Here is a 27,092-nt window from a genome sequence, read left to right on the forward strand (position 1 = left end):
AGTTCAACGAGGGAGGGAAATACTTCATGAGGAAAAACAAAGAACAAAAAAAAAGTTCTCCATTTACATAGCATACAAAACTTTATAATTATAATCTGTACAAACTCAGATCCTGTTACAATATTTACAAAACCATCACTCAGCCATGAATATCTTTCTCTTCTTCACTGTCTCCACTTTCTGAGAAAACACAGAATTATTGGGCACAAAGAAAGTCACTGCTTATCTGTGAGGGACTAAAAAAAAATTGCAAAAAAAATCTGCAACTCCTAGCAGGAGACCCCTTTCCCCCCTAGATTTGCAGAAAGGGATCTCTGGAGTCTGGAGTTTCGTATCCCAGGAAATTTAAAAAACAGACAAGATCAGAGCTGTGGTTTTCACATCCTTATATCATCACATCCTTTTCAAAGGAATGGTCTCTGAATTATGTAGAGCTAGAAATTCAAAAGACAACATATCAGCTGTATGCTGAGAGAAGAACCAAATCTTCCTGAAATGGAAGGATTTTAGACTGGATTATTTCAGACTGCAGACAGAAGTGGAGAAGGATGGGATAGGTTTAACCTTGGTTTCCCAACACATTACCATATTTTTCGGAGTATAAAACGCACCTTTTTCCCCCAAAAAAGAGGGTGAAAATCTGGGTGCGTCTTATATTCCGAATGTAGCCCCGCCCAGCTTCTCAAACGGAGGTTTCAGAGGCTGAAAAAAGCATTAGATATGAAGCTTCAGAAAAGAAGCCCCCAAACAGAGCTTCAGAGGCTTTTTTTCTGAAGCTCTATTTCTGAGGCTTTCAGAAGCAGGAAAAAAAGTTTTTTCTGAAATGGAGTTTCAGAAGTTTCAGAGGCAGGAAAAAAAGCAAAAAAAAAAAGCAATGCACAGAGCTCACAACCAAGGAACCTGTTGCTAAAATTCACCTCTGGGAACAGCTGATTGGGGGTATTCTGGAGGCTGATCCACCTGCCAATCAGCTTTTTTCTTATTTTCCTCCCCAAAAACCAAGGTGCGTTTTATACTCCGGTGCGTCTTATACTCTGAAAACTACGGTAGTTTCTAGACACAGGGAGTTTTGAGGCAGGAACATATGGAAAGAAAAATAGGAGAGAATGTTTATAGTTAGAATGTCTCTCCCAGCTCTCTCCCCCCAATTCTCTGGGTGAAGCAAATGCATACACCAAGAAAAGCTCTTCTTTTTCCTACAATTGTCTATTTTTCTGCAACTTGAACAACTCTAAAAAATGCTTCATTTTTTTTAATGCAGCATTTTAACCCTTCCTGAATGTTGAGCTAAAAGCTGCCATTTGTATTTAGGGATATCAATGCAACTTTGGCACTGGCCAAATTCCATTTGCTACCAGAAGTGCCAATCAATTCAAACTCCTCCAGCGTCTCCCATCGATTTCTCATGGTGCTTTGGCCCAGGAAAGTCTTCTCCACCAAGGGGTGGATAAAACCACCTGCAGCTGTTTCTGGAAGTTGTATCTTATGTTGGGGTTTTTTTGAATGGAGTTTCTGAGGTGAGCTGCAAAACTCCTCACAAATCCCATCTGGGGAAGGCAAAGAGTCCTGGCATCCATCATGAGTAGCTGAGGGGCATTCTTCTCCAAAGACCACCACAAAGGCAATTCTTGATCCATCGTTGCTCCCACTGCTTCACAGCCGTGGTCTTATTGGGAGAACGGAGCATTGTAACACAGCCGCACCTAAACAGGGGACAATATGGCACCCAGCTGAAAAACTTCTCCAGAAGGTGTGGAGCAAAAAATGGTCTCCTCAAAAAATGTTTTAATTTTTTTAAAAAACAGGGTTTCCTGTATGACACCGGATGACTTTGGGTCATCCCTCTGTCTCAGCCCAACCTATCTCACAGGTTTGTTGTTGTGGGGAAAATGGGAGGAGGAAGGAGTATTAGGTCATGTGACCATCTCCATGGTCACATGGTCAAAATTCAGGCGCTTGACAACTGGCATGTATTCATAATGGCTGCACTCTCCTGGGGTCAAGTGATTACCATTTCTAACCTTCCCAGCTGGCTTCTGACAAGCAAAGTTAATGGGGGAAAGCCAGATTCAGTTAATAACCCTGGCAAAAAGGTCATAAAATGGAGCACAACCCACTTGTTTGCTTAGCAATGGAAATTTTGGGCTCCACTTGGTCACAGAGTGAGGACTACCTGTATTTTATATCAGGTTTACATATATCCAGTGGGATTCAGCCGGTTCGCATCAGTTCAGGGAAACCGGTTGTTAAATTACCCACCCACCCCCGTTATCAAAGTGGATCCTGGGCGCTGCACTACAATGGAGAACCGGGCAACGGAGCGGCCTGTGCGAGGGAAGGAGAAGGTTGCCTTCCCTCTTTCTTCTCCCTGCTCCTCTTCCTTCCCTCGTGCCGGACGCTCCGTTGCCTGTTTCTCCATTGCAGCACCCAGGATCCACTTTGATGGGGGGGGGAGGGGTAATTTAGTTGGCCGTCACAGGAGGCTCGTCCCGCATGTGTGGAGGAAGTGGAGCATGGGGATGGGCCACGCTTCCCACAACAGGAGCCTTCCTATCCAGGAGCCTGGATAGCTCAACAGACAGAGCACTGTAATTTAACACCAGCTGTCTGCAATTAAAGTAAGATCGAATCTCGCCAGGCTCAAGGTTGACTCAGCCTTCCATCCTTTCTAAGGTAGGTAAATTGAGGACCCAGTTTGTGGGGGCAATAAGCTGACTTTGTATAAATATACAAAAGTATGAAGGCTATTGCTTAATACACTGTAAGCCGCCCTGAGTCTCAGGAGAGGGCGGCATATAAATCAAATTAAAAAAAAACAAAAAACAGCCAACCTGACCCTGGGCGAACCGGTTATTAAATTATTTGAATCCCACCACTGCGATATATCCTCCACAATTTATAAAGAGAGGAGCCATCATTAGGCGTTTTGTCTTAACTCTCTACTTGATTGTAGAAACGTGTTTTCACCCTTTACAAACTTCGACTAGCAGCTGCAATTTCTCTCTGCTGTAAGGCAGGAAGAATCAGTTGCAGTTGCAATTGAGTTGCAGTTAAGATGTATTGCTTAATCCTATACACAAGAATCTAGTCACTAAATTGGCACTAGATAAGAATCAATGGGATTCAAGAGGGCTTGGACTCAGATCATTTGTGGGAATGTAAGGATTCTAGGCTTGAACTCCATACACACATACCTCACCCATCCTCGGTTCTGCCTATTCTTCTCCTACATTTGCTTACATTTAGTCAGTTTGGGATTAGGTTCAAAATTTAAGAGAAATCTTTTGGGGAATACTGAACTCTTCCTTCCCTCAGCCTGGGATGCTAACCTGGTACAGGACTTGCATTCTTCAGTAGGATAAGCTCCAAGATGGAGCCGTCGCAGGTGGTCAATCTTTGGGTACCCAGTGGTCCTGGGAATGAAGACAACATTGGTTAGATAGCACAGTGCCAAATGCCATGGGGAGAGACAATCCCTCAGGGTGATAACACAACATTGTCATCAAGAGTGGGAGACACCAATTTCCCTGCCCCTATTATTCCATATAGGATAGGAGGGGGGTCAACAGCTTTTTTAAAACGAACACAGCTGGGTTCATGAAGGTTGCAAAGGGGTTAATATACCCAATTTTGATGCTTACTTTTTTTTAAATAATCAAGGAACAGCACTGGTATAAAATCAGTGATTTGCTGCCATCTGGGAGTTGCAAAAACGAGCTGAGGCTCATGTGAGCTGTAGAAAGATTACAACCAAGGCTAATTTGGGCCAAATCACCGAGTCAAAGAACTTATATTTCAGGATCTCTTTCCCTTCTGCTTGTTTTTAACTGGATCTATTAAAACAGTGGTTTTTCCAACTTGGTCATTTTAAGATGTGTGGATTTCAACTCCCAGAATTCCCCAACCAGCCATGCTGACTGAGGAATTCTGGGAGTTGAAGTCCACATGTCTTAAAGCGGCAAGTATTATTAAAATCTATAGAGATTCTCAGTCGTCCACGTCATGGTTGTCCCAAAGGTGCTTTCTTTCAAGAGGCCACTGGATTTTCTTGTTTTTCTTTGAAGACGTTTCGCTTCTCTTCCAAGAAGCTTCTTCCGCTCTGACTGGATGGTGGGGAATGGAAGTATTTATATTCCTTGCAGACAGCTGGTTGAAAAAAAAATGCAAATGACTAGCTGTCTGCAAGGAGTATAAATCCTTCCATTTCCCCACCATCCAGTCAGAGCTGAAGAAGCTTCTTGGATGAGAAGGGAAACGTCTTCCAAGAAAAACCAGAAGGTCCAGTTGCCTCTTGAAAAAGCACCTTTGGGACTGTATTAAAGTGAGGTGATCTTTCAGTAAGGACTATGAAAGCTTTAAGCAAAGAGTAAAACCCATAAAGGACCATCCCTCCAGTAGGCCAAGAAGCTTCCCTGTCGGGTCAAGAGAAAAACCAGTTTGCCCACAATGCACCTGGTAAATGCATCGCACGGAACTGAAGCAGAGTGTCCAACAATCCCGGGAAGCTTTCCAAACTGCAGCCGGACTGGCTGCTTGTTCTGCAGCTTGCTGATGATGGCATCGTTCACCGGAAGCCAATCCATGTTTGGGATGAGGAGCTGGCTGGGTAGGAGGCAGCATTCATCGATCAAGGTATCGTCTGGCTCGCTGGGATGCCCTTCGTCACGACCTGTCCAAAGGGGGGAAAGGCTTTGGATCAGTGTCTTTCATCCTAGGATGCTTTAAGAGGCGTGGATGTCAACTTCCAGAATTGATGTGTATTGGATCACAAACACCTATTTTCACCTTGTCCGAGACGCTCTCCGGGTGATCTCGCCCCTCAGGGTCCCCAAGACACGGCGAAAAAGATAGTGCTGTGGAGCAGAGCTCGCTCACACAGCACCCTGCCGCCACGATCCCCAACCGGAAGGGGATTTCTATTTAACAAGAAAACTGGCAGCAAAAACATGTTTGTTTGTTTATTTATATATATATATATATATATATATTGGTTCAATTTATATGCTGCCCTTCTCCGGAGACTCAGGGCAGCTTACAATGCGTTAAGCAATAGCCTTCATACTTTTGTATATATCTGCTTAGTAGGGCTTTCACCCCCCACCCCAAGCGGTGTTCTTTTTTATACAAATTCAGCTTATTGCCCCCACAATCCAGGTCCTCATTTTACCTACCTTGGAAGAATGGAAGGCTGAGTCAACCTTGAGCCTGGTGAGATTTGAACTCGCAGTAATTGCAGGCAGCTGGCAGCTAAGAGCTACATAACAGCACTTTAGTCCACTGCACCACCAAGGCTCCTTATTATTACTTCTATTGCTTAACGCATTGTAAGCCGCCCTGAGTCTCCGGAAAAGGGCGGCATATAAATCAAACCAATAAATATTGTTTTATGGGAATTTTTTAAAAATCTATTTTAAAGAAAAGAAATGGCTATTTTTTTCTCAAGTCTGGGCCATAGACTGGACTACAGGTAGTCCTCAACGTACGACCATAATTGAGTCCAAAATTTCTGTTGCTAAGCGAGACATACGTTAAGTGAATTTTGCCCCGTTTTAGGACCTTTCTTGCCACAGTGAAGTGAATCACTGCGGTTAAATGGATCTGGCTTTCCCATGGACTTTGCCTGTCACAAAAGATGATCACATGACTCCAGGACACGGCAATTATCAGAAATATGAGTCAGTTGTCAAGCATCCAAATCATGTGACCAAAGAGATGCTACAACAGTCGTAAGCGTGAAAAACGGTCATAAGTCACTTTTTTCAGTGCCGTTGTAACTTCAAACGGTCACTAAATGAACTGTTATAAGTCGAGGGCTACCTGTATCTGGTCTCCTTCTTTATCATCTTAAAGTGAAAAAGGAGAGTGCGCGGGCTTGTCTCACAAACCAATACTGAAACATATGTGGATCAAAACCTATGCTTGGAAATGGTTTGTTTTGAGCTCAAAATGCTCAAATGGCTTCTGAGCTTTGAATGAGTCACATCTGGAATGTTCTACACACCATTTCTTGGTGCTCCAAGCCTTCAAGCCACAACTTTTCCTATGCTTGGCAGCACATCAGATTACTCACAGCACAACCACAATTTGGTAAGAAGCCGGAAGAGGAGGGACATGCTGTCCTGCGTGTCAGACGTGGCCGTATAAATGGGAAGACAGCTTGGCTTCAAGAGGCCCCAGATCCGGATCATGACCATCAGTTCGCGGAGCATCCCTAGGGAGGCCCCATCCCGAAGGAAACTATGACCTGGGCGAACAGGTCCTGATGTGGGTCCAGAACCCTAAAGGCAGAAAAAAGAACCTGAAGGTTGTTCAAGACTGAAATGATGCACACAATACTACAATTAACATTATTGGTAGACTTATAATAGAACAAAACAGTGGTGAAATTCAATTTTTTTTACTACCGGTTCTGTTGGTATGGCGTGGCTTGGTGGGCATGGCAGGGGAAGGATACTGCAAAATCTCCATTCCCTCCCCACTCCTGGGGGAAGGATACTGCAAAATCTCCATTCCCTCCCCACTCCTGGGGGAAGGATATTGCAAAATCTCCATTCCCACCCCACTCTGGGGCCAGCCAGAGGTGGTATTTGCCGGTTCTCCGAACTACTCAAAATTTCCGCTACCGGTTCTCCAGAACCTGTCAGAACCTGCTGGATTTCACCTCGGAACAAAAGGAATACTCAAATTGACTAGAAGCTTGAATTACCCTACAGCAATGACCCTACATCAAACGTGACAATGAACCTACTGCAAAATTTGCATTATGAGTCAATAGCAATAGTAATAGCACTTAGACTTATATACCGCTTCACAGTGCTTTACAGCCCTCTCTAAGCGGTTTACAGAGTCAGCCTATTGCCCCCAACAATCTGGCTCCTCATTTTACTGACCTCGGAAGGATGGAAGGCTGAGCCAACCTTGAACTATTCACAATCAAACTGCCAAACTGCTGGCAGCTGGCAGTCAACAGAAGTAGCCTGTATTTTAATCACTGTGCCACCGCAGCTCTTAAATGTCCTTAAATATCCCTATCTACCCATCCTTGGAAATTCTGCCTCCGCTTGATTTCCAGAGCAAACCCATAGTTTCTAATGAGGTTACTCATAATCACCAAGGCAGGAGTGGGGATAAAGGGTTGAGGGCTACCAAGCTGTCTATCTTAACCAGCAATGGTTCTCTGGGATGGGCTCATCTGACTTTTCTTGGTCAAAGATACTCGGCTTCAAGCGTTAGGAATGCTTCAGTTTTAGAAATCTCAGCTAATGAAATAATGCAGTTTTAACTGATTCAGTAAGCAAACCAAATCTGCATAAACCTTGTTGTTCCACCAGGCCGGGCTATCAATGTAAAGATTTTAATTGGTTTTAAATGTGGGATTTTAAATTTGGGGGTTTTATAATTGAGCCAATTATTTAATAATTTTAATTATTTTTAAATTTTTTCTGTCTTTGTGCTTTTAATCAGGCTGTACACTGCCCTGAGTCCTTCGGGAGAAGGACGGTATAGAAATAAAATTATTATTATTATTATTATTATTATTATTATTATTATTATTATTATTATTATTATTATTATTATTATTATTAATTATTATTAATTATTATTATTATTATAAATAAGAAATAAAATATTCAACAGAAATAGATGATACTTGCACTGGGTACACCACTTAAAGCTACCGTGTTTCCCCGAAAATAAGACCCTGTCTTATATTTTTTTGAACCCTGAAATAAGCGCTTGGCCTTATTGCCATGTGCTCAAAAGCCCGATTGGGCTTATTATCAAGGGATGTCTTATTTTGGGGGAAACAGGCTAATTAATCCTGGTTTAATTAGTCAGGATTTAAATGGGGTAGTATACGCGGTGGCTCAGTGGCTAAGACGCTGAGCTTGTCGATCAAAGGTCGGCAGTTCAGCGGTTCGAATCCCTAGTGCTGCGTAATGGGGTAAGCTCCCGTTACTTGTCCCAGCTTCTGCCAACCTAGCAGTTCGAAAGCTGCAAGTAGAAAAATAGGGACCACCTTTGGTGGGAAGGTAACAGCGTTACATGTGCCTTTGGCATTTAGTCATGCCAGCCACATAACCACGGAGACGTCTTTGGACAGCGCTGGCTCTTTGGCTCTGAAACGGAGATGAGCACTGCCCCCTAGAGTCGGGAACGACTAGCACATATGTGCGAGGGGAACCTTTACCTTTACACCAGTACATGCACTGTTTACTTTGTAGGATAAACAAGCAAGAAAGGACATTTCTGTGTAACACTGTGTAACAGCTGAATCCATACAAATCATTAAATACATTGCATAAAACTAAGCCACTTTTGATGTAATGGTTAAGAGACTGGGAGACTGAGAATTCCAGTCCTGTCTTAAGCATGAAGTCAGCTGAGTGATCTTCTCAACTCTCTCAGCCTTAGAAAAGAGGCTATGGCAAACTACTTCTGAAATCTTGTCAAGAAAACTGCAAGAACCTCCTTGCCAGGAGCCAACATTGACTTGAAGGCAAAAAATAAACAATCAAAAACAACCTTCTCGTTAAAACCTGGCTTATAATTCTATCCCAGTGCTTTTCAAACTTGGCAACTTTTAAATACCGTATTTTTCAGAGTATAAGACGCACCTTAGTTTTTGGGGAGGAAAATAAGAAAAAAGCTGATTGGCAGTGGATCGGCCTCCCAGAATACCCCCAATCAGCTGTTCCCAGAGGTGAATTTTAGCAACAGGTTTGTTGATTGTGAGCTCTGTGCCTTGCTTTTTTTTCCTGCCTCTGAAAGCCTCCGAAACAGCTTCAGATAAAAAGCCTCTGAAGCTCTGTTTGGGGGCTTCTTTTCTGAAGCTTCGTTTCTGATGCTTTTTTCAGCCTCTGAAACCTCCGTTTGAGAAGCTGGGCTGGGCTACATCCAGAGTATAAGACGCACCCAGATTTTCACCCTCTTTTTGCTGGGAAAAAGGTGTGTCTTATACTCCAAAAAATACGGTATGTAGACTCCCATGACTCGTGCTGGCTGCTGCTGGGATTCTTGGAGGTGAAGTCCACATATCTTAAAGTTTCCAAATTGGAAACACAGCACAGTCTTGCTCATTTTGGTTCAATAAACCATAAGCCCGTATATCATGGGCTTCATATATGATGAAACTCTTTCTTCCTGATTTGTTTGGGCGCAGGGTAAAACAAAGAGGCACCATGTATTATTATACCCCATTATTATTAAGTCAAGATTCCTGATTCAAAAATAATGTGCAATCAAAACCATAACAAAACCATAATGAGCCAAGGTGGCGCAGTGGTTAGAGTGCAGTACTGCAGCTACTTCAGCTTACTGCTAGTTCAGCAGGTCAGCGGATCAAATCTCACCGGCTCAAGGTTGACTCAGCCTTCCATCCTTCCGAGGTGGGTAAAATGAGGACCCAGATTGTTGGGGGCAATATGCTATTTAGTATACTGTCTTTGATAAATAACTAACTACAGTCTTCATATTATATGTGGCAACTGAAAAGAGATGAGAAGAGGCATCACTGAGAAGAGGCATTCCTGTATGTAAAGGGCAAGAAAAGGCCTCACTTTAAACAAACAGTCGGTATCTGTCGATGTTAGAACTCAAATGGTGAATTTGACAAAAAAGTTTACCCTCCATTAAGCAAACAGCGTCATGGGGCATCTGCCAAACCTCACCTGGTTCGGGAGACTGGCGAGCAAATAGAGCACGAAGTCCCCAACCCATTGGATCAGTTGTTGGAGAGATTGCAAGGTGGTCATCTCCAGCACAAATTCTTCTGTCTTCAAATTAATCATCACTTTGTCGATATCTGGAAGGATCAATGGGAGGAAACTTCAAGGAGATAGATAGAGATTAGACATTAGAAAGAACTTCTTGACAGGAAGAACTGTCAATCAAGTGGATCAGGTCAGTGCGTGGAATGGTTTCTTCCCCTTCACTGGAGATCCCAAAGATGCTTTTTCAGGAGGCAACTGGACTTTCTGATTTTTTTCTTTTGAAGACGTTTCTTTTCTCATCCAAGAAGCTTCTTCAGCTCTGACAGGATAGTGGGGAATGGAAGGATTTATATTCCTTGCAGACAGCTGGTATAAAAAAAACCTCCAAGTGCTTCAACAACTCTCTAAAAGGATGCAAATGACCAGCTGTCTGCAAGGAATAGCAATCCTTCCATTCCCCACTATCCTGTCAGAAGTGAAGAAGCTTCTTGGATGAGAAGCGAAACGTCTTCAAAGAAAAACCCCAGAAAGTCCAATTGCCTCCTGAAAAAGCACCTCTGGGACAACCATGACCCGGCTGACTGAGAATCTCTACAGACCTTCACTGGAGGGTTTCAAATAGAAGCTAGATCTTTCAGGAACAGTGCAGTGCAGTGTTTCACAACCTTGGCAGTTTGAAGATGTCTGGACCTCAACTCCCAGAATTCACTGGTATAGTGAATCCCTGCAGTATATGAGGGACTGGACCTGATGAGTCCTTCCAACTCTATGATTCTATGATCAATCAATCATGTCCATCTAATCAGCAAGATTGGCCCCTGGTTTGAGGGTATTTTTATTTTAGGCCCATGAAGTATTTTGGATTACAATTTCCATAAACTCTTGCTATTAGCTTTACTGGTTAGTGCTAATGAGATCTGTTCAAGGCCCCGGAGAATACTAGCTTTCTTCTCCCAATACAAGTAGTCCTTACTCAGTGACTGTTCGCAGTTATAACGGTAATGAAAAAGTAGCTTTGTGACCAAGCCTCATATTTAGGACCTTAGCAGGTCTGTAAAGGAAAGGAAAGTTTTACAATATCGTAAGCATAGTTCTTGTGGTTTCAATTAGTGACTGCCTCATTTAGTGACTTGAGATGCCGGTAATATATATATACACATACATACATACATACATACATACATACATACATACATACATACATACTGTATACATACACACACACACACATATATATATATAGCCTAAATTTAAAAAACTGGCAATATTCCTAAAGCAGCAAATTTCATCAGATCTATTATGAATGAATAATTTTCTAAACTGGAACCAATTCATTAGTCATTTCATTGTAAATTCCTTCCTTCCTTCCTTCTTTCCTTCTTTCCTTCCTTGAGAGAATTTTATGGGTAAACAGTTTGCCATAATTTATTAGTTCCTTCAAAGTTAACTAAATTGTAAAAGCTTCCCTTTTCTCTAGGACAGGGGTCTCCAAACATGGCAACTTTAAGACTGGTGGACTTCAATTCTCAGAATTGCTCAGTCAGCATGGCTCCACCCATCCACGCGGACACTTCTGCACATGTGCAGAAGCATCGCGCGCAAGCGCGCACACATGAGCAAACCAATACCAAGCTAAATTGAAACCCACTACTGATGGGGATACTTCAAAGGTTGTTAACTGTGAAAACCGTGACTGTCATAAGTCACTTTTATCAGTGCCGGGGTGAGCTCCTGTTACTTGTCCCAGCTTCTGCCAACCTAGCAGTTCGAAAGCACGTAAAAAAAAAAATGCAAGTAGAAAAATAGGGACCACCTTTGGTGGGAAGGTAACAACGTTCCGTGAGCCTTTGGCGTTTAGTCATGCTGGTCACATGACCACAGAGATGTCTTCAGACAGCGCTGGCTCTTCGACTTTGAAATGGAGATGAACACTGCCCTCTAGAGTCGGGAACGACTAGCACATATGTGCGAGGGGAACCTTTACCTTTTTATGCTTGGCTGGGGAATTCTAGAACTCCACATATCTCAAAGGTGCCCAGGTTGGGAAACACTGGTCCACCTGATGGTTAAAAAAATAAGTCAGAATGGTGGCTTTGGCAATACAATTGAAATTCTGCCATTTTTGCGTACGTTGATGCCCACAAAATAACAGACAAGGCTTCAGTCATGGTGTTTGGCCACCATTTGAAAGTTTTGATTCTTCCGCCATACACGGACAACCTTGAAAATAGAAGAACTTTTAAAATGAGCTTTTCCCCCCCCTCCTTTGGAAAATCTAGCAGACCAGGAGAGGACCAGGCCTTTTGAACATACCTATATCAGTGATCTTGGCACAGATCTCCGTCAGCCTGTCTCCAGGTGTCTTGTCAGGCGTGTTGAGGACTGGGGGCCGGAGCAGGGATTTCAGGGTGCAACTGATGGCGATCAGGAAAAGCTTAGCGTGGTAGTCGCACACGCGTGCCACCGTACTGGAGGAGAGCTTGCAAAGGGAGGCTTTCATGGCAATGATCCGTGTGGACAGAACCTGTCACAGGAGGGACGAGATCACCCGTGAGAATGCTGCTCCTTTTAGCATGGACGTTCACACATTAAAGTCAAGAAATAAATGACGCTGGGTTCACTTGTGGTTTAACTTCTAGCAGTTCAGGTCAGGGGTGAAATTCAGCAGGTTCTGGAGAACCGGTAGCGGAAATTTTGAGTAGTTCGGAGAACCGGCAAATGCCACCTCTGGCTGGCCTCAGAGTGGGGTGGGAATGGAGATTTTGCAGTATCCTTCCCCCAGGAGTGGGGAGGGAATGGGGATTTTGCAGTATCCTTCCCCCAAGAGTGGGGAGGGAATGGAGATTTTGCAGTATCCTTCTCCCAGGAGTGGGGAGGGAATGGGGATTTTGCAGTATCCTTCCCCCAGGAGTGGGGAAGGAATGGGGATTTTGCAGTATCCTTCTCCCAGGAGTGGGGAGGGAATGGGGATTTTGCAGTATCCTTCCCCCAGGAGTGGGGAAGGAATGGGGATTTTGCATTACGCTTCCCCCGGGAGTGGGGAGGGAATGGGGATTTTGTAGTGTCCCCCCTCTGGAATGGGATGACAATGGAGATTTTGAGTATCCTTCCCCTACCACGCCCCCAAGCCACACCACGCCCCCCCAAGCCACACCCACAGAACCGGTAGTAAAAAAATTTGAATTACACCACTGGTAAAGGTTTATTCCAAACACACTTGGCTAACCATGATTTAGCTCAGGTGAAACCATGGTTTAAACATGCAACAGAATGAGTCCAAGCACTATTATATATGGCCAGGTAACACCACTATTCTGTGAACTGTGCTGCCCCACCCCCCGTCCAATCAGCTTCCGGGTACCATTCAATTATTACCTAAAGAGCCCTACACAGATAGTCCTTGACTTATGACCACAAATGGGAACGGAATTTCAGCCGTAAATTGTTGTAAGTCAAGACACTTGGTCATGATTGTCTGTTTTTACAGCAGCCATTAGGCCAATCGTGAAACTTCTAAATCAGAGGTCTCCAACCTTAGCAACTTTAAGACTTGTGGACTTCAACTTCCAGAATTCCTCAGCCAGCAAAGCTTTGCTTTGCTGGCTGAGGAATTCTGGGAGTTGAAGTCCACAAGTCTTAAAGTTGCCAAGGTTGGAGACTCCTGGTCTAAATCATTCTTCTGAAGAAAGAATAGCCAAAAAAAAAAAACGTAGCAAATAGTGGTCCCGCGACCACAGGACACTAGTTGTAAATGCGAGCCGAAATGTGGTCATATGACCACGGGAGGAGAGGAGAATTTTGACTTACTTTCAAGCAGAAGGAAACAAGATGAGAATGCACGAATGAAGGCAAATATACGTGTCCCAGGATAATATTGCAAGATCCAATCTGGGTCAGTCACCGGGACAGAGATTTCTTCCGAGCTTTTGGATTCGTGCTAGAGCCCATCTTCAGAGAACTTCTCTCTACTGGAATATGTGCTTTGGGCTACTGTGAGTCAAATCTATGTGGTGCCTTCCTATTGGTTGATTGGTGTGTTGATGGCCAGCAACTGGCTGTTGTTTCCTTGTGCCGTCAAGCCCTCGGCTCCTAAGCACCTGATAAGCTGGTGGTAAATCAGCACTCCTCTTGACTGACGAGGGACCCATTTACCAGGCTTCAATCATTTCCCTGGCTATTTTTGTACCTGCTCAGCCAACAATTTTAGTAGCTGCGAAATTGAATGCATGTTTCGAAGATGGGAACTCACCTGCTGCAGGGCGGCATTCTGGCGCATGTATTCCTCGTGCAGCTTTTCCACCAGATTCTGCACCATGCCGGGCTGGACGTGAAGCAGGATGTCCCACCAGTCATACCCTGTCACCATGCAGTACTCCAGCAGGAAAAGCAAGTGACGGAGGGAAATATTCATATCCAGAACATGCCCCATGGAGGGAGAGATCCTGAACATGCTAAGCTGCAGAGAGCAAGGGGACAGACAGAAATGACATGTTGGATGCCGCCAGGAAGTCAATTATCTCCAGCAAGATTAACGCTGGGCACTTTCCAGGATTCTGCTCTTGTTTGAACCAGGGACCTGCTGCATTGCTTGCCCGATTGTGAAGCTTGACTCATTTGTTTGAGCTATCCGGTCTCCTAGGTTTGGCAATAATTCCTTGTTTTGCCCAGGTTGATCTCAGAGAAAATGAACGACTTTCCAGTTAAATGCACAACAAAGCAAAGAGGCACTTCCTTTACAAACTCTTGGACTTATTTATGGAATTCCCTGCAACAAGCTGTAGCAATAGCCAATAATTTAAAGGCCTTCAAAAGGAAGTTACTCGGATTCATGGTGGAAGGAGCAAATAAGCTATTATTTGCAAGGCTTAACATGCCTTTCCAATCAGAACAAACCCAAGCAGCTTATGTACCCTATCAATTTAAAGAAAGTTAAAATGTACAGATCGAATCTTACCATTCAAAAACCAGCTGTGGAGACAAATCCCTTGTGTGTCCAATCACACTTGGCCAATAAAGAATTCTATTCTATTCTATCAATATAATTTTTCATTCACTCATCTTCAGAATACAGGGAGTATCAGCTCACAAAACTGAGATGCTCGTGTGAAAAACAACACAGGGAGATAGAGATGCCCGATGCCTTCAGAGACATTTGGCTGTCTGCTCTATGAATCCGGAAGCAGGTGAGAGGATTTTTCTTATGATCCAATCCAGCTCTTATGTTTTTGTCTTGGAAAAAAGGGGAACTACAAGTAATCCTTGACTTATGACCACAATTGTGCCCCAAATTTCTGTTGCTAAGCAAAGCAGTTTCCTTAAGTGAATTGTGCCCCATTTTATGACCTTTTTGCTACGGTTGTTAAGTGAATCATGCAGTTGTTAAACGAATTTGGCTTTCCCCCATTGACTTGGCTTGTCAGAAGCCAGTTGGGAAGGTTACAAAGGGTGATTAGACGACGACCCCAGGACAGTGCAACTGTCATAAATACATGCCAGTGGCCAATGGCTCGAATTTTGATCATGTCCTCATGGGAATCCTGCAATGGTTGCTTGAAAATTGGTCGTAAGTCACTCTTTTCATGGCCTTCGTAATTTTGAACAGTCACCAAACAAATGGTTATAACTTGAGGAATCCCTGTAAAAATCTTTCTTGGCCTCTCTGCTTTAAATACTGAGGCGATCTTACTCTGTACCCTCAATTGTACCTTTCCATGGCTATCGACCCCAACTAAGGCCAGCGAAGTCCAAGACATCTGCATTGCTTTGAAGTAGACCAGAGGGCCCGAAGTTCTCTGCCTTTTGATGGTCTGCTCATCCACCGGGCGCTGCGAGCTGGAGCCGTAAAACACTGCCATGGTTTGCAAGGAGAGACGGTTGATGATGTGGACGCTGCCATCATGGAAAGCAAGCGCCAGGCCTGGAACAGAGGTGGGTAAATTGCAAAGGGATTTTTTAAATGGTTTACCGAGAGAAGTAGGGCTGCAGTGCATTCCTTCTGGACTATTCTATTATTTTATCCCTCAGCTAGGCCAACCCAACACCACTGTTGGGAGACACTTCTGCTCACAGTTTAGTATTCGTGGCAAATTACTAATTTGGTAAATTTCTAAATAAAGTTCTAATTAGGATTAGGAAAAAGATGCATCTATGATTCCCAAGACTTGATATCCCACTTTTAGGCATTTATAATTTTCTTATGAGAGCCAATTTGGTGTACAGGTAGTTCTCAGTTTAGGACCGGTTGCTTAGTGACCCTTTGAAGTTCTGATGGAGCTATCTCGGGGTTACTTATGACCTAGATTTGAAGTCCCATTGGTCACTCCCCCTGCGGTCCAGAACAGGAAGTAGGGAGTTCTGCTTTGAAATTGGCATGGGGGAACCTTGGAACTCACTCATACTAGCAGTACCGTGTTTCCCCGAAAATAAGACCCTGTCTTATATTTTTCTGAACCCCAAAATAAGCGCTTGGCCTTATTTTCAGGGAGGTCTTATTATTTTGAGGCGCATGGAGCAAGATGGCTCCTCTTGCCGTCTTACCTGATTTCCAGCTCTGTGTTTAAATATTTTCAGGGAGGGCTTATTTTCGGGGGAGGCTTATTTTAGCGCATGCTCTCAAAAGCCCGATTGGGCTTATTATCAGGGGATGTTTTATTTTCGGGGAAACAGGGTAGCACTTAAATTGATACTGTTCCATATTGCTTTAAAGGAGCTGTCTCCAACCTTTCTAGCTCGGCGGACCAGCAGAGGCAGCAAGGCAGGAGGAGGGGGGGAGTTCGCGAGTGTGCTCACCCATCATTTCCGTGGCCCGGTTCAGAATGGGCCGTGGATCAGGGGTTAGGAACCCCTGATTTAAATGCACTATGAGTGGTTTACAGAGTCAGCATATTGCCCCCAACAATTTGGGTCCTCATTTTACCGACCTCAGAGGGATGGAAGGCTGAGTCAACCTTGAGCCCGTCAGCATCGAACTCCTGAGCTGTGAGCAGAATTAGTCTGTAATACTGCATTATAATGACTGCGTCACCCCAGCACTAGTTTTTTTGCTTATCTGATAAGGCTACATATCCAAGAAAAACTTTCCTCACCTAAACCCGGGTAGAACTTGGTGTCACTTGCTACCTTCAGATCGGTGCTGGTCAGAGAAATTGGCAGTTTGGGTAATGCCACAGCAGAAACTCGGTCCAGGTCATTAGTGGCTGAAAGGATTCGCCATTTCAAGATCATCGGCGGCTTGTCCCCAACTTAGAAATAAAGAGGAAGAGGATAATTAAAGTAGTACAAAAAAAAAAGCATTTGGTAACGGAACTTCTTTCCTTTCTGCTCAGCACAATCAAATTACTGTAACATTCACACTTTCTAGATGTGTTTGGGACTGCAATTCCCAGAATTCTGAGCAGCAGGGATACTGAGAATTCTTTGGGTGTGCTGGCTGTTCAGAATTCAGGGAACTGTAGTCCTGAAATTTGTGGAGAGGCCTGGTTTGGAAGAGACTGTGCGAGTGTATTATGTCACCTTGTACCACAAAATGAGCGGCATATAAATTTGGTAAATAAACAACTTTTCAACCAGAAAAGCAAACTGAACTAAGATGCACATACAAAACTAGTTTTCTTGTATTCCTAAAACACCACAGTTGAAGGAATATTGCATGGTCTGAAAATCTATGCATTTTACACACAGGTCGCCTACATTTTCTTTTTTTTCCCAAAATGATACTAGCACTTTTTTCAAATTTATCAAATGTATTGTTTCTAAGCAAAAGGAGCAGAAATTCAGCTTCAAATTTGCCAGGTCAAGATGTACCAATTTAATGGCTTCTTGCCTGGGGAAGAATCAAAAGAAGCTCATTTCCAGAGGGAAATAATTGTGATGAGAATCTGTTGCCAGGTGATTTCCTGTGCAAAGACAACAATTAAATATCATCTGTGGGTCTGATTGCTCTCAGTTAGAAAAATTGCTCCTGCTGAGCTGTGAGGGAGGGAGATAAATAGAAGGAAAGCTGGAAAGAAAAGAGCAATTTTTTTATTGGCAACACAACCACATCTGTGAAAAACAAAGAAGTTATTCATATGGGAGAAGCAGAATTCTAGTCCAGCCTTAGACACGAATGCTGGTTGGGTGACTTTGAGCTAATCCCTAGGAGACTGTGAGTTCTAGTCCCACTTTAGGCATGAAAGCTGGTTGGGTGACTTTGAGCCAATCCCTAGGAGACTGTGAGTTCTAGTCCCACTTTAGGCATGAAAGCTGGTTGGGTGACTTTGGGCCAATCCCTAGGAGACTGTGAATTCTAGTTCCACTTTAGGCATGAAATCTGGCTGGTTGACTTTGGGCCAATCACCAGGACACTGTGAATTCTAGTCCCGCCTTAGGCATGAAAGCAGCTGGGTGACTTTGAGCCAATCCCCAGAAGACTTTGTCCTGAACCCACAAGGCTCTGCCTATGCCTTTTCTGCCTCATTGCTTCGGCTAGAATTGCAGTTCACAGATTTCAAACTCCCCAATCTGACCATTCAGGAATCCAGGATGATTTCAGCCTAATGAGGAGAAGAAGCCATTTTCTGCTGAATTCTTTCTACATCTGCTCCCTGACTCACCTGTGGGAGAAATCTGCTGGAAAATGTTGTTAACCGGCAGTCCTTCTTTCCGGAGTGACCAGCACTCCACAATGCTGTTATTCTGACTGGAGGCGCACAACAACATCTGGGGAAGGAGGGAAGGCCAGGTAGAACAATGTTAGCAACCTTACCAAATTTAAGATGTGTGGACTTCAATTCCCAGAATTCCCAGTCAGCATGCTGAGGTTGAAAAACACTGGGTTAGTATCAGTGGTGGGTTGCCCCCGGTTCGGACCGGTTCGCAAGAACTGATAGTAAAACTGGAGGGTGGCTCCGCCCACCGACCCTGACGTCATCAAGAAGCTTCTGCGTATGTGTAGACGCGCGCGTATGCGAGCGAAGCAAGCGCGTGCACGCGGCCCTGTTGCGAACCGGTAGTAAAGGTAAGTACAACCCACCCCTGGTTAGTATATACCTCCAGAGGCATGTTTAATAAACACCTGGGAAGACCGGATTGGATCGGGTCCAAGTCCAATCTCGTTTCCCATGGTTGTGCTCTAGGATAGGAGTGAGAAACTGATCCAGATGCAGCCCACCTCCTACTAGCTTCAGAGTTCACTGGAAGCTCCTCCCCCCATTTGTTCATTGTGCAGCTAGATCAGGGGTGTCAAACTCATGGCCCGCACGCCAGATGCATCACGCGCTGGCCACGCCCATGCCCGGTTTAGCGAAGGAGAAAAAAAAAGTCACGGTACATCACGTGACAATGCGAGTTTGACACCCCTGATCTAGATGAACAATGTTTCTCAAACTTGGAACTTTTAAGATATGTGAACTTCAACTCCCAGCATGCTGACTGGCTGGGGAATTCTGGGAATTGAAGTCCACACATCTTAAAGTCTCGAAGCCTGAGAAACATTGTTGTGGAACGCCCAGTATTTAAAATTCAAAATAATTAGAGGAAGGCAGAGATTATGGTGAGAAGACAGTAGATAGATAGATAGATAGATAGACAGACAGACAGACAGACAGACAGACAGACAGACAGATAGATAGATGTTTTCTGAGGTTTTCGCGGGTGTTTGTATGTAGGTCTTTGGTTATTCGGGTTTTCTCCCGCGAAAAATTGGAAGTGTCTTGGCGAAGTTTCGATGAAGTCTCATTTGTCATCTTCAGGCTGGTGTTTTCGGCTTTTACAATTTTACACGGGAGAAAACCCAAATAACCAAAGACCTAGATAGATAGTTAGATAGTTAGATAGTTAGATAGATAGATAGATAGATAGATAGATAGATAGATAGATAGATAGATAAGCAATCACAATAGCACTTGAACTTATATACCACTTCATGGTGCTTTACAGCCCTCTCTAAGCGGTTTACAGAGTCAGCATAATTGCCCCCTACAATCTGGGTCCTCATTTTACCCACCTCAGAAGGATGGAAGGCTAAATCAACCTTGAGCAGGTGGGACTCGAACTGCCGAACTGCAGGCAGCTGGCAATCAGCAGAAGTAGCCTGCAGTACTGCATTCTAACCACTGCGCCAACCCGGCTCTAGATAAATGTGTGTGAGAGATTGCATATGCACATGTGTGCGTGCATGCAAGCACTTGAGTGAAGAGTAACCATGGGGCTCTGTCCATGCTGATCTATGGCTTTTGCTCACTTCCAAGATACAACCATTCTCCAAAGATAATCCATGAAAGAATGAAGCTCCCGAGGCGAAAGCAGTTCTCTGTTCTTTTTCCACAATATAGGTAGCCCTCGACTTATAACTCTAATAGAGATTGCCTATGATGGTCATCAGTTGTGATGGTCATAAAATGAGTCATCCATGTGACCGACCCGATTTTACAACCTTTTTTGCAGCAGTCATTAAGCAAACGCTGCGGTCATTCAATGAAACCATTGTTTGCCAAAAGCCAATTTTGCCAAAAAGGGAAGTAAATGTTGGTTTTCAGCAAAATAACATTATAAAATGTAGTCATATGACCACCGGCCCAGTGGTGGCTTCCTCCCGGTTCAGTCCGGTTCGGCCGAGCCTGTAGCGGTGACGATATGACATCACCGAACCGGTTCTCCCCACCCGCCCTCCCACCCCCCGTTATTTTTACCTTATATTTGGTCCCACCCCCAATCTATTGCTGCCTCCTGAGTCCCAGCTGATGACTAGAGGGAAAAAACCTGTTTAAACTCTTGCCGGGGGGCTTCAAAGGGCCGTCCTACAGCTGATCAGTGTTAAAAGCAAACAAATGAGTTGGGTCGTAAGTGCGAGGACTGGTCGAAAGTGCGAGGACCTTCCAGAAATGTCTGACCAGCTAGCCACGCCCACCTAGTCACATGACCTTCAAGCCACACCCACAAAATAAGCCATGTCCACAGAACCGGTATTAAAAAAATTTAGAACCCACCCCTGCCTATGATGGTCATCAGTTGTGATGGTCATAAAATGAGTCATCCATGTGACTGACCTGATTTTACCACCTTTTTTGCAGTAGTCATTAAGCAAACTCTGCGGTCATTAATGAAGCCAATTTTGCCAAAAAGGGAAGTAAATGTTGGTTTTCAGCAAGAAAACATTATAAAATGTAGTCCTATGACCACCGGCCACTATAAATGGCCATAAATAGAGGCTTGCTGCCGAATGCATACGTGGTCATATGGCCTTGGGGTGGAGGGCAACCATCAGAACCAGGTCGTTAATTACTCCTGTGGAGGTCCGTTGCAACTTTGAACAGTTGCTAAGCAAATACCTTCGGAGATTCTCAGTCATCATGGATGTCCCAAAGATGCTTTTTTCAAGGGGCAACTGGACTTCCTTGGCTTTTCCTTGTAAATGTTTCACTTCTCATCCAAAAAACTTCTTCAGTTCTGAAGAAGCTTCTTGGTTGAGCAGCAAAAGGTCTTCTAGGAAAAAACAAAATCCAGCTGCCTCTTTAAAAAGGACCTTTGGGACAATCGGTAAGTAACTGGTTGTATGGCAAGGATTACCAGTAAATGCAAGACTGCTATCACATCCTTCCATGTGGATTAACTCTACGGACAAACAATATCCACTCCTTCCATGTTTCTGCATCGGGTTCTCCAGGTTCTGATCTGACTTCAACCGACTAATCTAGACATGGCCAAGTAGCTAGAAGGAAGAGGCAGCTAGGACTGGAGAAGGAAACCCCAAGGACCTCACCTGCTCAGACATGTCGCGAGCTAGAAATTTCAAGTGGGTGATTGCAGGATATTTGTCTTTCCGAGCTGGGTCTGTGGTGCAGCGCATGAACAAGGAGGGCAGGATCTCGGTGTCAATCTTACACTTCTCGTTCACCACACTGACGCAGACTTTGTAGAACTGGACTGGAGAGGCACTGCTGCCATCTGACGTGGCCACCACAATGTTGCCTCCACCGGTGAAAGCAATATCAGCCAAGGCCACTCGGCAGCGCAGGCGGCAGAGGCTCTCCGTGGAGGTCAGCACTTGTCCGTTGGGCTTCAGCAGTGAGACGATGACCAGCCCGCTGATGGTTACCGCGATCCAGCCTTCCATAGGTTTCCCCCCGAAAAGGGTCAACGATGGGGAGAATTTGACCCGGGAGAATTTCTCACCAAAATTGGATGCGCCAGACTAAGGACAGAAGGAAACAGAAGATATTTAGGAGAGAGATGATTACCAAGCATATTACAGGTAGTCCTTGACTTGCAACCATTCGTTTAAGTGACTGTTTAGAGTTACAACGGCACTGAAAAAAGTGACTTGTGATCGTTTTTCACACAACCATCGCAGCACTGACTTTGCTTGCAGGAAGCTGGCAGAAAAGGTCGCAAATGGCAATCATGTGACTGCAGCTCACTGCGATGTTGTAACCACAAGCCAAGCATCCAAATCATGAGAGCCATAACTTTGAATGGTCACTGAATGAATGGATGTAAACTGAGGACTACCTGTAAAATAGCAACCCTTAATTAGCCGCCTGTATTTTTCGGAGTATAAGATGCATCATTTTCTCCCTAAAAGGGGGTGAAAATTTGGGTTCATCTTATACACTGAATGTAGCCCTGCCCACCCCCTGGCCCCTACCCTTTGGCTTCTGCCTCCCAGCAATTTACCTCCTTGCAGCAAACAGCAAGAAGAAAAACAGCCCATTTCAGCTTCAGCACAGCCTAATTAGCACAAGTTGATTGTCCCTTGGATCAGCCTCCCGATTCTCAGCTGTTTCAGGCTGCAGGGATTGCCATTGCTTATTGCTGTGCAGGCCTTGCTGCAAGGAGGTAAATTGCTGGGAGCAGATTGTTTTTTTCTTGTGCTAATCAAGCTATGCTGAAAACGAAAATAAAAGTAAAGCAGGCTGTTTGCTGCAATGAGGCAAAATTGCTGGGCGGCAGAGGCAGAGGCAGATTTATTTTTCTTGTTTTGCTCACCAAAAAAGGTAGGTGCGTCTTATAGTCTGGAGCCTCTTATACTCCGAAAAATATGATACTTACCTTCTCCACGTGCAAAGCCAGTTTCACCCCATTGTGCAGCCAAGAAAGTGCCACTACTGGGTCTCCTTCCACTTCACTGCCCACTTCGCTCTCCCAGCTGTTGGCCAAGTGGTCCATCATACTCCAACATTTGACGTGCCCATCAGCATCAGCAGACAGAAGTCTGGATCCTGCAGCCAGAAAAAAAAAAGTCAGAATACCAATCAAGGGAAGGACAGGCCCATCCTCTAGGTGTAAAATGGAATGAACTGATCTCGCATATTTTAATGTTGTCTTAAAGGTAACGTTTCTTTCATTAACTTTTTGATTTAGGGAATATCATGAAAGAGACAACACAAGGATTAGTGAAATGATATTTTATCATCATAGGTTATAATAGCAGAATCTTGAAAGGCTGACAGTTTCCTTGCACCCTCTTATACCAAAAAGTAGAGTAGTGTTATTTTGAGTCTCTTTCTCATGTCCTCTTCTCCCTCCCAGGATTGAAATTGTCATTTATAATCTCTTAATGATCCTTGTATTCCTTCATCAAGGTCAATTTCATGCTCATAGCCATGTAATCATCTTGGCAACAACCCAGATATGGTTTGTCCATGCTTTCTTTTAGGATATTTTGTGAATAGTCTACAACTGTGAAGCTTGCTGGTAGTTTCTCATTATAATAGCTTCTGGGATCAGTTAAGGTCAGCTGGGTATCTAATAATATAAACCACCTGTCAACTTCGAACTGAACCTGGCAGCAGCCATCTTTCTGTTCCTCAGTTGCCACACAGAGGGGAAAGTGGGGAAGGAGGTTGGAATGCATTACTAGACAAAACGAAGAGCTTTCTCCTGAGAACCAAGGTCATCTCTACCAGCAACCGATAAGGCTGGGGAAGGACTACCTGAAGAGCCCGCCAATTAACCCAATTGGCTAATGTGACTTGTGACACTTGGGGATGGGTTTATTTCCTAGTTTAATTACGTTATTTTTCAGACTATAAGATGCTCTGAAGTATAAGACACACCTAGCTTTTGGGGAGGAAAAAAAAAAGGGGGGGGGGAAATCTACCTCTGCCTCCCAGCATCCATCCGGTATTCATCTGGCCTGTTTGCCACAGCCCGTTTGCCACCTGTTTGCCGCCGCCACGGCCCATTCTAAAACAACTGATCGGCGCCACACCAACCCCCTCCTCCTCCTGCAATATTCGGAGTATAAGACGCACAGACATTTCCACCCACTTTTTTGGGGGGGAGGAAAGTGCATCTTATATTCCGAAAAATATGGTATACTGAAATCATGGGAAAGATTTCGAATTGGTTTTCCATTCCACTGTGCTGATATGATGTACTCAAAAAAGAGGACCTTTGAGAAAGAGCCAAATCTTGGGTTTGTTAGTTGACACCATCCTTCCCCATCCTGGCACTTTCTCCAATAAATCTGGAAAGTACCAGCCTGAAGAAATGGGTCTTTAATATCAATTTCATCAACTCATCCTGACACTTCAAGTTTTTTTTTGAAAAACCCAGGCAACCCAATGGTGGAGACACTTTTTATTTGCAAGTGCCACGAAATGAATCTGAGGTCTTCAGGTCAAATAGGTGCACCAAGCTACAGTTGTCCTTCTTTACCTGACTGATCCCATTCCAAGCAGCTGATTACTTCAATGTGTCCAGAATTGATGGAGTGGACGTCCCACGGATGTTCTGTGTCAAGGATGTGGATCATATGAGTGAGGTCTGAGGGAGGAAATGAAAGAAAAAAAAGTGACATAGATGGTGTCAACCCTGAAGCTGATCTGACCAAAGCCATTTTGAAGCTTTAATGCTTCCACACTGGAGCTGAGGGATAGGGAGGGGGAAATAGAGATAGCTGAGGTTTGTAGCCAAAACAAAATACTTTCTCCTGGGAACCAAGGACATTCTGACACCTGGTCAGGGAGAGGAGGAGTGACGTTACCAGGCAACCGGACAGCACCCTGATTGGATCATGTGACTGATTGGGGAAAGGGAAAAACTTTTACTTTTAATTAGGTGAAAATCGTGGGAACCTTCAGAGTCGGTTTTCACCAGAACAGTGCCAATATGATATATCCAATAAAACTATTCTTTGAGGAATCTACCTGCCTTGGAGTTTTCTTTGCTATGGGTGTATTACTTGGAACCCTGACAGATTTATTTATTTTATTTTATTTTATTAAATTTCTATACCGCCCTTCTCCCGAAGGACTCAGGGCGGTGAACAGCCAGAAGATAAAACACAGAGATACAAAATTTAAAATAGATTAGATGGATGGATGGATCAGAAAGCAGTAGAAGGGAGAAAATATTATTTAGAATTAACACTGCAGCTGTTTGGAGATCAGGTAAAGTAAATGAGATGGCAAAGCTGGGTTTAAGATTGAGGGAGCCTCGGGTCAATCAGCCTCTGCTTTAGACTCACTTCCAGCTCTAAATGGAGAAGTAATAATAATGGGTAGATTTTCCATGCTAGTTCCCCACATCTACATTGGACTACAACAGAGGTGGGCAACTGTGGCCTTTTTACAACCTGTGGACTTCAAATCCCAGAATTCCTGAGACAGCCAAGCTGTTGGGAATTCTGGGAGTTGAAGTCCACAGGTTGTAAAAGGGCCACAGTTGCCCACCCCTGGACTACAGGTAATCCTCGACTTACAACAATTCATTTAGTGATTGTTCAAAGTTACAACAGCACTGAATAAAGTAACTTACGACCATTTTTCACAGTTACAACCTTTGCAGCATCCCCATGGTCCTGTGATCAAAATTCAGATGCTCGGCAACTGGTTCGTATTTATGACTGTTACAGTGTCCCTGAGTCATGTGATCCCCTTTTGCGACCTTCTGACAAGCAAAGTCAATCCAGGTAATTTAACAACTTCCAGTGATTCACTTAACTACAGTGGTAAGTAATGTCGTAAAATGGGATAAAACTCCATTTTGACGTTAACAATTAACAAATTTCTCACTTAACAACAGAAAATTTGGGCTCAATTGTGGTTGTAAGTCGAGGAGAACCTGTACTAAAAATAACATGAAGATCTGCCCATAGTCTGGATCTTTGACCTCTGCACCAAAATCTTTCATGATGGGGAAAGCAACAGCTATGGTCTGTTGCCCATCTCGGATTCAAGAGCAGATTGTCTCTGGAGGCTCCACTGAGCCATCCATGAATTTATGGAATCTGCCCAATTCTCTGTGAAAGCCGAGAAAATACAATACATTCGCCATTATCAGATTGAGGCTATTTAATGGGCTGACCCCTATGTTTGGTACAAGATTATCCATTTCTTCATATTCTCTTATTTATCTACTTATACCCCGCCTTTATTATTTTTATAAATAAGTCAGTGAACATACTGAATAGACCTTCCTCCTGTTTGTGAGCAACTTTTATTTATTTATATCCCACCTTTATTTTTTATAAATAACTCAAAGTGGCATACAATACTTCCTCTTCCTCCTATTTTCCCTACAACAACAATCTCTGTGAGGTGGGTTGGGCTGAGAGAGAGAGACTGGCACAAAATCACCCAGCTGGCTTTCATGCCGAAAGTGGGACTACAACTCCCAACCTCCTGGTGATTGGCCCGAAGTCACCCAGTCAGTTTTCACACGTAAGGCATATCACAGTCTCCTGGTTTCTAGCCTGGTGCCTTAAATATTAGACCAAACTGGTTAAAATCTTAAAACAATACCCCGTTTCCCCCAAAATAAGACATCCCCTGATAATAAGCCCAATTGGGATTTTGAGGGCATGGAAATAAGGCCAAGCGCTTATTTCAGGGTTCAAAAAAATAAAAGACAGGGTCTTATTTTCAGGGAAACACAGTATTTTTTTAAAAAAATTTGATTTTTGATTTGATTTATATGCCGCCCTTCTCCGGAGACTCAAGGCGGTTTACAATGCGTTAAGCAATAGCCTTCATACTTTTGTATATTTATACAAAGTCAGCTTATTGCCCCCACAAACTGGGCCCTCAATTTACCTACCTTAGAAAGGATGGAAGGCTGAGTCAACCTTGAGCCTGGTGAGATTCGAAATTACAGTATTTGCAGACAGCTGGTGTTAATCACAATGCTATTAGTCTGCTGAGCCACCAGGCCCAGGTATTAAAATATTAAAACAATTTCAGCAACTATCTTCATATTCCAGAATGTATTAAGAGTAATGTCAATGGCAAAGAAGCCAACATAGTAGGAAATACCTTTTTCCTCCTCATTTTTGAGATCTGTGGTGAAAGCAATCAAATTGCGACAAGACCAGGCGCAGACGAGTGGAATGGATGGGCAGTGGTTACTCTTTGGACGCTTCTCCCACTCACAGATATATGCCAGATCCATTGTGTG

At 43.9% G+C, this 27,092-nt stretch overlaps 1 protein-coding gene across 1 annotated transcript; it reads right to left on the minus strand.

Annotated features, from left to right (window-relative positions):
• Positions 1-55: 55 nt before the first annotated feature.
• On the minus strand, positions 56-27,092 carry MED16 (mediator complex subunit 16). Its single transcript, XM_070931770.1, has 14 exons — positions 26,951-27,092; positions 24,354-24,461; positions 22,743-22,912; positions 21,454-21,885; positions 18,308-18,413; positions 16,799-16,954; positions 15,419-15,630; positions 13,963-14,169; positions 12,027-12,237; positions 9,672-9,805; positions 6,071-6,278; positions 4,453-4,669; positions 3,330-3,413; positions 56-1,703 (listed from the first exon to the last, which is right to left on the minus strand). The coding sequence occupies exons 1-14, from the start codon at positions 27,084-27,086 to the stop codon at positions 1,577-1,579; spliced, it is 2,508 nt and encodes an 835-aa protein (XP_070787871.1). The 5' UTR covers positions 27,087-27,092; the 3' UTR covers positions 56-1,576.

This window comes from Pituophis catenifer, unplaced genomic scaffold, assembly GCF_029215685.1.
Source record: "Pituophis catenifer annectens isolate HBS135680 unplaced genomic scaffold, rPitCat1.0.hap2 SCAF_1, whole genome shotgun sequence".
In the NCBI taxonomy this organism is placed as follows: Eukaryota; Metazoa; Chordata; class Lepidosauria; order Squamata; family Colubridae; genus Pituophis; species Pituophis catenifer.

Coding starts and splice junctions, on each gene's coding strand:
- MED16 (XM_070931770.1), bottom strand. CDS start 27,086: ATGGATCTGGCATATATCTGTGAGTGGGAGAAGCGTCCAAAGAGTAAC. Junction 22,913..24,353: donor CTTGGAATGGGATCAGTCAG/GTAAAGAAGGAC, acceptor TTCTGGCTGCAG/GATCCAGACTTCTGTCTGCT. Junction 12,238..13,962: donor AGAATGCCGCCCTGCAGCAG/GTGAGTTCCCAT, acceptor CTCCTGTGACAG/GTTCTGTCCACACGGATCAT.